This window comes from Micromys minutus, assembly GCF_963924665.1.
Source record: "Micromys minutus genome assembly, chromosome: 3".
Lineage (NCBI taxonomy): Eukaryota > Metazoa > Chordata > Mammalia > Rodentia > Muridae > Micromys > Micromys minutus.
Window position 1 is genome coordinate 14,014,227 of NC_137972.1, and position 12,778 is coordinate 14,027,004.

At 44.6% G+C, this 12,778-nt stretch overlaps 1 protein-coding gene across 2 annotated transcripts in view; it reads right to left on the minus strand.

The window, feature by feature from the left end:
- The window catches only part of ETV6 (ETS variant transcription factor 6), a gene marked incomplete at its 5' end in the record, with an annotated part of 225,226 nt that overhangs the window by 41,476 nt on the left and 170,972 nt on the right, over positions 1-12,778 (minus strand). For both annotated transcript variants that reach the window (XM_080914293.1, XM_080914292.1), the window contains one exon: positions 4,017-4,181. In XM_080914293.1, coding sequence (XP_080770419.1) covers positions 4,017-4,181 — 165 coding nt within the window. The remainder of the gene's footprint in view (positions 1-4,016; positions 4,182-12,778) is intronic.

A 12,778-nucleotide genomic window follows, 5' to 3' on the forward strand; every position in this document is an offset into this window, starting at 1 on the left:
GGATACAAGCAGCTTCAGGGGTTCCTGTATTCCTCCCTCATCCTTCGGTCCTTATCTTCCCTTCCACATCGGGATCCAGCTTTTCCTCATATGACAGCAACCCACCCACCCACCCGGAGCTGTCAGTTCTACCCTCTCTACTGCTTCACCTTGCTTTCTGGTTTCCCCCCTGAAGCCTTCCCCAAACTGCTCTTGCTAAGGTCACCTCCCTGGTCTTAAATCTAAGGGCAGCCCGGGTTCTTAGGGAGCAGTGCTACTTTAGCAGTCTCCGCTGCCAGGAATCTTAACCTGCCCCCTCCCTTCTAGGAGGCTTCCTGGCTGACAAGATTGCTACGCTGGCTCTCTTCCCACCTCCAGCCCTTTAATACGGAGCTTCCCAGCATCCCCAGTTCCTCTCCGACAACTGCATCTGTTACCGAGACTCTGCTTGTCTTCGGCCTAATAAATTCCAGCCATGAAGCTTTCTGACTAGCAGGACCACAACCTCGTGAATGATTCACAGACAAAGTGTCTAACGCAGAAATCTTTACAAACCAGAAGGGGGTCCCTAGTTCAGTAAATATTGCTATCTAACCAGGTCAGAAATTTGGGGGTCAATCCTCACATCTCACTCCTTTTCATCTAACAGTGAATTGGCCACCAAGCCGGGGTACTCTGACCACTTTACTGTTGGGACTGTCCCTCCCCTCTGTTGGCCCTGCCTTGGTTCTGATCTTTTCCACTGTTCCCTGGCTCTAGCCAGACTGCCCATCCTCCATTTTGCACATCCGTTCCTTGCCAATCCTCTGCCTCAGATCCTGAAGAGGGTATGCAAGGCAAAGGAACCAATAAAGTTAGGTGCCGAGCTATGAAGTATCAGGTTCTATTGACCATTTCTAAGGTTGTCTAGCTATTTTCCTATGGGGGGGGCGCTGGGCTAGTTCCAGTTTTTACCGTTATAAATAGACTCAGTAAGGACATTTTCTTTGTCCACTCTGGGATAATTTCCTTGGGATATTTTCTTAGGAATGGAATTACTGGAGAAAGGCTGTGATTAGTTCGGAGGCGCTCATTATATGCTGCTGGTGCTCACAAGGCTGGGACCGGACGGCCACTGCGTAAATGCCATCTGCTACTTGAGAGTCCTCCCTCAGCTTGCCATCTCTCTGGGTTAGTGGGTTGACTGTGGAACCTTAACACTGGTGAAGTGTGTACTTTGCAGGTGATGACTGGCTACTCGGGTCAGCAGCTCCAGCAACGTGCCCCCCCCCAGTTTACAAACACTTCTCACTTCTAATCCATTCTGACTCGGAAATGTTGGCTCCCTTTTGACCAATTATAAAATAGAGAGAAAAAAAGATAAGTGGAAGCCTGCCTGGCGTGGGAGGCCTAAGTCTCACGCTTGTCAGAGATTCCCTTTGCTTGCTCAGTCCTTTCTGCCTGTGGATGGTCTAAGAATGGAGCCTGCCTCCACCCAGCAGCCAATGGAAAGAGATGCAGAGACTGACAGCCAAACTTTACACAGAGTTTGGGGGGTCTTGTGGAAGAGTTGGGGGAAGGATTGAGGGACCCAAAGAGGACAGGGACTTCACAGAAAGACCAACAGAGTCAACTAACCCGGACTTTTGGGGGCTCCTGGACCTCTGGGGGTTCCCAGAGACCGAACCACCAACCAAAGAGCCAGCATTGGCTGGACATAGGTCCTCTGTCCATGCAACAAATGAGCAGCTTGGTCTTCATGGGGGTCCCCCAACAACTGGAGTATGGGCTATCCCTGAGCCTTTTACCTGCCTGCCTGTGGCTCCCGTGTCCCTAAATGGACGGTCTTGTCTGGCTTCAGTGGGAGAGAATGTGCCTAGTCCTGCTGTGTGTGTATGTGTGTATGTGTGTGTGTGTGTGTGTGTGTGTGTGTGTGTTAGTGTGTGGGGGAGTGACACTCAGAGAGGGACATGACACCCAGAGGGGGCTTCCCTTTCTCAAAAGATGAGAATGTGGAATTGGGGGGGACTTGTGTGAGGAGGGACTGGGAAGAAAGGAAGGGGTGATATTGGGTTGTAAAGCCAATAAATAAATTAATTAATAAAAACATAAATGCAGCCTGCAGCTCACCTCTGGAATTCCACTGTGAACTTAGTATTAGAACAGCATGGTTGCAGACCCACTGTGCAGGGTGGCTCCCAGATGCCCATTCTTGTTATGGGTCAGTGTGAGTTTTGAGCTTTGCTTGGCTCTAGTTCTATTCTATCTATTTTCCTAGCTAAAGTGAATCACAGAGTTTTTATTCCCCATGGGGGAAGGTAATCCCGTTTACTCATCCACCTTACCTAACTGGGCTCCACCTTCAAAAGTGCCCTATCCCACTGCCCAGTGTACACATTTGTGCTGGTAACTGTACCATATTGTGGAAGGTGAAAAGGGATTCAAAAGATCCCTCTATCTGAGTTTTCAAATAAAGAAAAATAAGGAGCATTCTTTCACTTAAAAACAGGTAAATGAAGTTTAGCTTCATATTTATGACTTAGAAAACAGAGATCCTGAGACGGTGGGGCAGTCTGTAGAAAAATGCTAATGCTGTATTTGAGAACAAATCAGAAAACACATATAATAAGAAAATTACTTTCAGCTGAATGCAGAATATAAAGGAAGGTAAGCAATAAGCTCGTGAGAAAACAGGAATACCATTAAGGGACGTGCAGTTTATTAAGGAAAGCATCAACTACACTGCACACTATCACACATCTCTCTGCACAGAAGGACCAGCTGCCAGCACCGCCTTCAGATATCGGCCGGGGAGCTAACAATTTTTCCACAAGTGACTTCCCTAAGCATCTCTCTAACAGTTTTCATTCTGTGTTCAAAGACACAGTAAGAAAAGGAAGAGCCAAGTGTGCCTGTCTTCGGTCAAGGCCGTGTGGCTGTCCTGATATTTCTGGCAACCGCCCTCTGTGATTTGTATCCTAGGATTCTCTGACTTAATTCGACCACACGGCCGTTCGGTGTAGCAGGCCACCTTCTATTTAGATGCTTGGTCTGAGGAGCTGTGTGCAGGTAATTTCCAGTTCTACTCTGAGATGAGACTTCTAAATTGGACAAATGTAAGGAAAGTGTATTTCTAAAGATAAGGACACGGGTAAGTTGGAAAGTGCAGAAATTATTTACAAAAATCACTCTGGAACATCAGAAGACCACAATTTCCAGTCCATCTAGGAAACTGCATGGGTGGACACACACACACACACACACACACACACACACACACACACACACACGCACATGCACACAGTTGCACATACACACTTTGTCTTGGAGAAAGGGTCTCAAGACATACTTCAGAGAACTACTTATGATCCCCCTGCCTCAGGCTTCTGAGTGCAAGGATTACAGGTGTACACCATGGTGCCTGGTTTGCCAATGTATTTTTAACTGAATTAAAAGAACCTTGAAAGTGAGTTCTTTTTTATTTTTAAACAGGTCTATCGGGCATAATGTGAATTAAGTTGATAATGACTTGAGCGATTTTGCTCATATAAAATAATGGAAACATAAATCTATTCTAGCTGAATGCTATGCGTGCAGTAATTCTAAACAGGGGTGGATACAAAGTGAAACATGTCTGTTCTCCTTTATCAATTGGTCCTTCCAAATCCTGTAATCAAATATGTCTCCGAATTTTAATCACTCCAGATCCATTTAATGGGGGCAACTATTTAACAGCCAAAGGACTAGATAAAACAGTTCTGACAAGGTATTGGCAATGCCCAAACTCTTTCTTATTCGATTACTGTCATTTGCTATTTGATTGGATACTTGACCCCTTAAAGTTCCAGCATCTAGACACAGGCGAGTGACTTCTAAACCAACAGTCTCTTTGATCTGAAGACCTCATCTTTCCTACCCACTGGCCAAGTCCAGTAGATCTTCCCTTTCTTACAATGTCAACTGTTTTTTCCCATGAGAACTTCTGTAGAGATTTCTCATGTGTATGGAAAAGATCAGCAATATTTCCATGCTGAGCCTATGCAAGAACAGACTCTCACCTGAATGAGGAGATCGGTAGCGGAAATCCTCTTTGGTCAGCAGCAGGAGGGCCTTGCCATTCATTTCAAACGTGTTGCTCTCAATGGGCCTTAAAGAAAACTCATTTTCTGCCCACTTGAGCCACTGGGCTACGTCATCTCTGCTCCAGTAACTTGGCTGCAAACCTGTTAGACAACACAGGGCAGAGAGAGAAAAAAAAAGATCTTGTCAGCTACACAGTTGAAACAAAAGGGGAAAAGTCTCAGAACAGTTAACAGAACAGAGACTCTCTGTCTCAAGAGCCCTTGAGTTTAGTTCCAAGGCCCATGTTGTAAGTACTTAAGTGTGGAGTGCTTATGTGTGGTGTTGTATTAACTTTTTACTTAGAGGTAAAATGAGGGAACCCCCTTTCCATGTGTTTCAGGGGCAGTAGGTCTTAGAACCCTGCCCTGGGGCTGTATTACTGTCAGGTTGACTCTAAAATGGCCCCCTTTCCTCACTAAGGAGGCCTGGAACGAAGACCAATGCATTGAGCTGCAGACCATAGACCCAGAGCTGATCTGACTGTTGCACAGTCCTTTGAAATGGGAGTGTTCCAGAGCTGACCTTGACACCCACCCCACCTCCTGAGAGCTGCCAAAAGATGAAGCAGCCTGAAACTTTTTCCAGGAAGAGTCATTTACTCAGCCTCTGGGAAGTGACAGGCTAGCCTCTGGCAAAAGCTAGGCCTTGCCTTTCTATTTGTCTTGCAGATGGACTCAAAGTGGGTCAAGAAGGCTACGAACAGGGTGGCTCAGGCTGGATTTCTATGAGGCAGGGAGTCTGGGTTCATTTTACTTTGCTGCTATAGGCAATTCTGATACATCCTTCAAGTGATTAGAATGATTCTTCTCAAAGTGTGATCATGGGACCCCAGAGAGGTCCCAAGACCTTTGTACATTATCTACAGCAAAAGCTCTTTCACAAAAATATCAACATTATTTTTTCTTTTACTCTTATTCTTTCATGAGCCCATATGGAATGTTCTAGAAGCTACAGGCCTGTGATATCACAACAGGCCGAATACAAAGATGAGGATGTGAATCCAGGCATCTTCTATTAACCTAGATATTGAAGGGGTTTACAAAAGCCTATACAACATTATTGATGTTCACACATATCTTTTGAAAATATACTTTAAATAACATATTGATATGTGCCTATCATATTAATATATCAATAATCTAGTAAATACTTTTACAAGTCGTTTACAGAATGCTCAGCATTGTTACCAGTTGTAGCACGTAGTCATGAGCAGAAGCTCTCTGGTCGGGGGCAGTCTTTGACAATCATTTACACCTTGAATCCTGATAGAGAAAAGTCTGTTGGGCTTGATCGTTCAGAAGTCACAGAATCAAGGGTTCGGAGAGAACTCAGTGGGGCCAGTGCTTGCACACCGGGGCTTCAGTCTCTCACAGTAAATTACTTAACTTTGGAGATGTGGTGCATGTCTTTTCAAAGGTGCTCCTCAGCTCAATCCTGGAAGAGACTGGTTTTGGAACTGTATGATCCCCGGGATAGGCTGCTGAGAGGGGGAACAACTGGCTCAGATCCCAGGGAGACCACGCCAGGCTCTGAGCACGACTGCTGAGCTTCTAAAAGGCTCCCGTGCAGAAAACGGTTTTGAAGGGCAGAAGTCAGTTTCTTCTAAGTTGGTGGAAGATTCCTCATTAAATTGACTGGCCTTGGTAACACAGCTACTTTAAAGTAATGCAAGGCCAAAAAATGGGCTGCCTGGGCTACGTAGGGAGTTCAAGGCCAGCCTGGCAACCTAGTGATACCTCCTCTTAAGTCAAAAGGGGATGTCGATATTGCTCAGTGGTAGCATGCTTGAGGCCCAAAGTTCAATCCTCACTACCATGAAATCAAACCCAACCAAGCCAATGCAAAACCCAAGCATTTGAGTTGTGTTTTTTTGCGGCTTTTTAGATTTAATGCCAGTGTTTTGTTTTTACTTTTATTTTTTCACACATAAACAAGTGGGATTATGGGTACTGTGGTATTTGACCACTTTATAATCTTTAGAAGGGAACAGGACAACTAAAAGGTTTGAGGTTCTATGTTTGGGTCTTGACTAGCCAGAAGGCAATGCCCATTCAAACTGGTTTATGGACACAGAAAATGTCTACTGGTTCCTAGCAGAGTGCAAATGGAGGCAGGCTATCTTGGGCAAACCTCCACCTTTGTTTCCTATTCTCAACGGTGTCCACTTGGGATGAGAACAGCACAGCAGTTTGTGATTTAAGATGTTACTGGCTAAATGGGAGGACTATTATATCAGAGATGGGGGAGGGTCCAATCAGGTCGCCACAGGAAAGCACCTAGAGGCCAGAGGGCTTGAGCAGAGCTACTAGGCACTGCAGGGAACAGGTCTGGGACAGCTTTTGGAGGTGTCAAAGTAAATACAGAACTGAAGCCTGCCTCAGAGGGGAAACGAAAGTTAAATGCTGACGTTTCTACCAAGGACAAGAGGACAAACTAAAACAGAGAGGTGGGTGAGAAGGGGGCGGGCAGGGGACACAAACAGTAATTTGAGGTTCTGTATGTTCAGACGGCAGAAAATCCTCATGAGTAATCTTTTCCCTAAATACAAGAAAGTCACACACTCCCAACAACACTGCTGGGTAAGAGTAACAGTTTCTCTTCTCACTTCCCATTAATCTCTCCCACAGCTCAGCCTTGAAGCAACCAAGGCCACGGCGCTATGGAAACCCCCTTACCAGGAGCCCACAAGGAGAATCTGGGCACGTGTACACCTGGTTACAAAGAGCACTTGGCAGCTCAACCACAGTGACCCTGACGCTTCAAGCTACCTGCTTCGGGGACACTCAGTAAATCCATCCCTTGACTGCACTTCCATTAGCACAAGGAGAAGGTGGGCAGCTCACTGAGCTAGAGAGAGGCTTGCTACATTGTGGCGCTGCACATCAGATCCCTCTGTTATTTCTCTTTAAATTCAACAGTATAAAAAGGCTGGGACATTGCATGTGCTTTGAGATTTTTAACTGAGAAAAAAAACAGCCTACTTCCTTTAAGAACCCTAAAGCCCTTATGCTGAAGTGTCCGATGGAATAGAGCTGGCGCCTGGAGGTGACAGTCATTCATGAAGCATTTCCCTGCACCTAGAGCATTCCAGAAGCAACGGCTCCTTTAACTGCATGCTTGGACAACATGAGATGGAGGTGCAAGCTAGAACACAGAGACCTGATGCATCCCGGGGATGCGCCCCCATGCTTGTAGAGCAACAAGTAGAACTGAGATTTGAATCCAAGCAATCCGATGCCAGAATCTGTTTTCTTACCCAGGGCTCTTTCCATCCACACGCCGAATTAAGACGGGCTTTCGAAAAGACGGAGGAAACCGACTCCTTCCCACCCAACACCGAGATCCTTGGCCCAGGCAAGTTATCAGCAGATTGAAGATAGAAAAAAAACCTGCAGATCTTAGGGAGACAGATTTATGGCTAGGAAGAGGAGGGAGGGGCAGGCGGTATGAGAATCTGAATGTGTCTGGGAAGAAAGTGCTGTTTTCACAGGCTGCTTCAGAGACACTTGCTCTTGACTCTCTGCCCAACTCCCAGCTGTGGGTGGGTCCAAGGCTGCCTGAGAACGAAGGGATGTGTAGGATTTGTTTCCTAGTCGGTGCTGGCAATTTGACCCAGAAGAAAGAATACAACATGTTAATGATTAGGAAGGAGAAAGGGAAGGGAAGCGAAGGGAGTGATGGAGAAGGAACAGAGGGAGAGCACCCCTTACGATATTACACTCTGTATACCAGTGTGTCAGGAGAATCATTTAACTATGACCAGCATTCATTAGGGCAAGAATATTGTATGGAGAAACTGAATTGTTATGAGTGAGAAAATTACTAAGACTCCCACTCCCTTCTTTCCTAAAGGGATCCAGTCAAGTTCATGGGCTCATACACACCCTTCAGTGATATATCCAGACTCTCAAATTCTAATGATTTCTTCATTTCCGTGTTTAAATCCTGACCTCCTGCCCAACTTTCTGAGCTATGCTTAAACTAATGATGAAGGCTAACCGGGAGTCAGGAGCCGGGATTTCCTTCCTACATATGCTACCAGTAAGCATGGATTCTGGGCAGCCCACTTCATTGCTCTGTGACTCAACAGCTCCATCTCTAAAACATGGGGCTCAGAGTACGTGATCGACGCGTTCCTGCATGGTTTTATATAGCCACAACTGAGTTTGAACCTCAAAAACCAAACAATACAGACATCCGGGATGCTACCTGCTTTTGTACCCCAGTACTCCACATTTGTGAACACGATCCTCAGATTCTGTAATTTCTCAAAGCCTCTTCTGAGTCATGGAAGGGAGATTTATGTTCTAATTCTTTGCAAAGTTGTCAGTCAGCCGTGGCAATGCTAAAACCTAACAGCTTGCCCCTTTAAAAGTCCTTAACTGCTTCTCACGTGTTACCTCTCCTAAGTCACAGAAGCCCTGCAGTTGGCTGGTTCTCATTTCAGTTTAACAGATGTGGAAATGAAGGGATCAGAGTTGGTAGACATTGTTTGAGCATTATTCTGCTATGTTTCTTGAGAGGGGGGGGGGAGGGAGAAAAGACCATGATTAAAAAGAACAGTCAGCCATGAATTCTTTGTGTGTGTGTGCTGTGTGCTGTGTGTGTGTGTGTGTGTTATGCACTGGCCTCACACAAATTTAGCAAGTGTTCTATTGCTGAGCCAAACCCCAGCTCTCACCTGAAGGCCTTTCACCACCTTAGCCCTTGATGAAAATTTTCCTTTTATGTCAAACTGTATTTATAGGAATTTGCTTTGGTTTCCATGCACTGAATGCAGAATCCAGAATGTGAGAGGCAGATGCCACAGAGATGCTCTGACTCAACCCCGGTCCCCATGACTGATTAGGAAACCGAGGCCTGGAAAGACTAACCATACCACGCCTAAGTCAACCTACACCAGGGATCCGTGTGACCTCATCTCTTGACTCAAGGACAGCAACTTGATGACCCTTGACCCAGTCATGTCCAGTGACTCATGCCTTGATCTCTTGGTCACTGCCCAGAACCACAGTTTTCACAGCCCTGCATATCTGTGTCCCTCTCTCTGTTTGGGCTCTACCCTGAAGACAGCACAGGAGTGTGACTCGAGTTTCTCTCCCTGGATGATACAGTCCAGTGACGACGACAAAGCACCAAATCACAACGATGACCATGGTTCTTCTTTAACAGGTGAGGCCATTACAGCCCAAGGCAGTTGGCTCCTCCAGCCCCACCACTCACTTCTGCCATATTAATTCTCAAATAGATTAATAATAACAGCAAACACAAGCACTCACTGCAGGACAGGCGATGCTGTATGTATGCTATTCCCGTGGTTCCTTAACCCCCTAAGACAACAATGATCAGCAAGGCACAGAGTTCAGTGACTATCCCAAGTCAACACAGGAACCAAGTGATCTGATACAATTGAAGCTCACAATATTATATACCTGCCTCTCATGTACTTTGGTCGAACAGAAAAGTACGTTAACAACTCAACATTTCACAGTGACGATGTAGCTCTAAGAACCAATGTGGAACTTTTATTTTCTACCCGTCTGACCTTGTACGAGTTACTCTGCCTCTCTGTGTTTCTATTTGGCCTGAAAGAAATATATGAAGAAATTTCCAACTGCAAAACAGCAGAATCACAAATGACATGTTTATTATTTTTAGTAACATGAAAGACCAATATATGAGTAAGCATTTCCTAAGAATCTGCCCCTGTGTTATATGGTTACATTAATGGTAACACCTTTGCTTACACATAGAAACATGGTGTTTGGAAGAATCCCACTGTAAGAATGTGTGTCAATTGACTGTCAATATTATTACTCTTGCGTTCTGCAGGCTTCCCAGATCTCTTTAATCCCATCAATATTACAAAGTCTGATAGGCATCCATCTATCATTCCCATGGGTCAGTGAAAGCACCGGCCAGGTGAGGCCTGGGATGCAAGCAGCTGGTGACACTAGGCCCCTCCAATTAACTTCTTAGATATCAATCCATCTATGCACTCATGCACTCGTCCATAAGATGGGGTGCCTTTCCAAATAGAGCAAAAATAAAACTTTCAGCAACTTCACTGTGGATAGAGAGGAACTGGTGTTGGGGCCTATGGGATAACCTCTCCTCTATGTTCACACACACAGGTCTGAAAGTCTGTCCCATCAGCCTCACTGCTTTGGTTTGTGTACACACTTTTCTTCCCTATCTACTCCTCACATGGTCCATAATCTCTCCCTCTTCTCACTGCCCCAAGGAACACGGCTGAGCCGCCTGACCTTTCTGCAGAAGTCTCTAGCTTGACATGAGTCTGGGCTACACAGAACTCTGCTTTGCTCTCCCAACGAGTCTTACCCATTTTGAGTGCTCTGTCTGATGGCCAATCCTCAAGATGGGGTGGGAGGGAAATGTCAGAGGTTAATAGTGCTGTTTTCTCTTTGCCTGTGTCGATGTTACCCCCATGTCAGCCGTAGCAGGCCAACAACAGGTTTTCTCCTCAAGTGCCCCCAACTTTGTCCATTGCTGTCTGAAGTTATCCACAGCTCTCCTTGTCTTAATATTCTAGACCTAAGGTGTTTCTTCTTTATTGTTTTTCTTTTCAGAAACTTGTTTTATTACCCACTACACAGCTTTTTAAAAGTTGGAGCTCATTAGACTCATACAAGATTGTGGAGGAGAAGCTGTCATGCCATGCTGGCGCAGAGTTTGGTGATATTTTAAGAACTTGGTGAATGTCAACTTCTGAGAATCTACCTTAGAGAAATAGCTTTGACTGTGGAAAAACTCGTGCACAAAGATGTTAGTTTTTTTTTTAATATCAAGTGTTATTTTTAATAGTAGAAAACAGAACATTTAAAAGAGAGCAGTCATTTACTGACAACATGTGTGAAAACGTGATGTCATGGGTAACAGTTTTCAGAAGGAACACATATCCCTACTGGAAACCAAAATAGTGTGTATACTCAGACTCTCAAACAACACACAGGGGTTTTATAAAATATAAAACATACTAATAGCAATTGTCACTCAGTAGTAGAATTATAGATGACATTTACTGTTTCTTTTTCTTTTTGTATTAAATATCATTCTCTGGGATCGGGCAGAGTCTTACTAAACTTCCCAGGCTGGTTTTGAACTCCAGATCTTCCCTCGACAGCCTCATGAGCAGCTAGGATTACAGGTGTACACTACCACGCTCTGCTGACATTATTCCATTTATGTACAATGTAATGTTCTGTAAACGTTTAGAAGCTGGTTGAGGCGGTACAATCCTGAGATCCCAGTATGTAGGCCATGAAGACAGAAGAACAAGAAGTCCATGGCTAGCCTGAGCTACATGTAATACAAGCTCATTAGGGACTATCCCTAGACAGCTGTATCTGATGATTTGGTTTGTTGTTTTCCCTTTTTTTTCTTTTTCTGTTAGCTGTGTGCAATTGCTAAGTCAGAGTCTCGTTTTTGAGAGTACCCCAGGTTTCCTGAGTTGCACTGCTGCATTTTGGTTCAGGGAATCTTCGGGGGTTTCCCTCTGAAGTTTAAAAGTTTCTAATCATGTCAAGAAAATACCTCTAGTCTGTCTTATTTCCTTGATTCTAAGTTCATGTTTCCATCCTCAGCAGAAGTCCCCATTACTTTTACTTTGCCAGCCAATTTCTGTCAGACTTGAGTCAAAGGACAGAGCCTCTTTTTGTCTCTTCTACCTTCGGCCAGATAAAACTTTCAGTTATCAGGTACATGTGCTAATTGTAAAATGTACATGCACGTAATGGTGTGTGTATTTGTGTGTGTGTGTGTGTGTGTGTGTGTGTGTGTGTGTGTGTGTGAGACTTCTCAGTGATGTTTACATAGCACTCAGAACACAGAGGTCCACCTTCACTAAAGACCTTGCATACAACTGAAGATCCTACTGCTAGATGACCCACCTCTGTGCTGGCTACCCCATTATGTAACAACTTCTTCTGAATTAAAACATTTTTTTCCAGAAATGGGGGGGTGGGGCCATGAACCTCAGGAAGTACACAAGACAGTCTCAGGAAGTTCCTGAAATGAACAAGAATCTCAGGTCCCATGCTACAATTAATAGAAGCACTAAACTACTGGAGAGGAAAAAAGATTCCCTGAGCGTCTGGACTGCCTACATGTCATTTACTGAACTCTAGAGCTGCAGCTCTGGTAAGTTATCAGTGAACGTAGGGTGAGCTATTTCATGATGCTCCTATAAGTAACTCTTATCCTTTGTGTTGGTTTGTACTAAATGTCAACTTTACATAATATAAAATAACCTGAAAAGAGTATTCATAAGGAATTACGTATATCAAGTTGGCTTGTGGGTGTCTCCGTAGGGAGTTGTTTTGATTGTTGAAGTAGAAAGATCCATTCACTGTGGGCAGCACCATTCCCTAGTCAGAGAGTTCTGACCAGCGTACGAGAGGAGAATGCTACTAGCCAAGGGCAAGCAAGTAAGGGTGTGCTTATTTATTTAATTGTTTTGGGGCTTGACTATAGCTGTGATGTAACTGGCTGCTTGAGTTCCTGGTCTGGCTTACCCAAAATGATAAATTATAATTTGAATTTGTGAATAAAATAAACCCTTTCCTCCCCCATGGTCAGGGTATGTTAACTTTGCAGTGGAAATGAAATTAAGATATCCATAAACCTAAAATCTACCCAAACTCATGTGTTCACCAAATTGGATTCTGGTAGAATATTA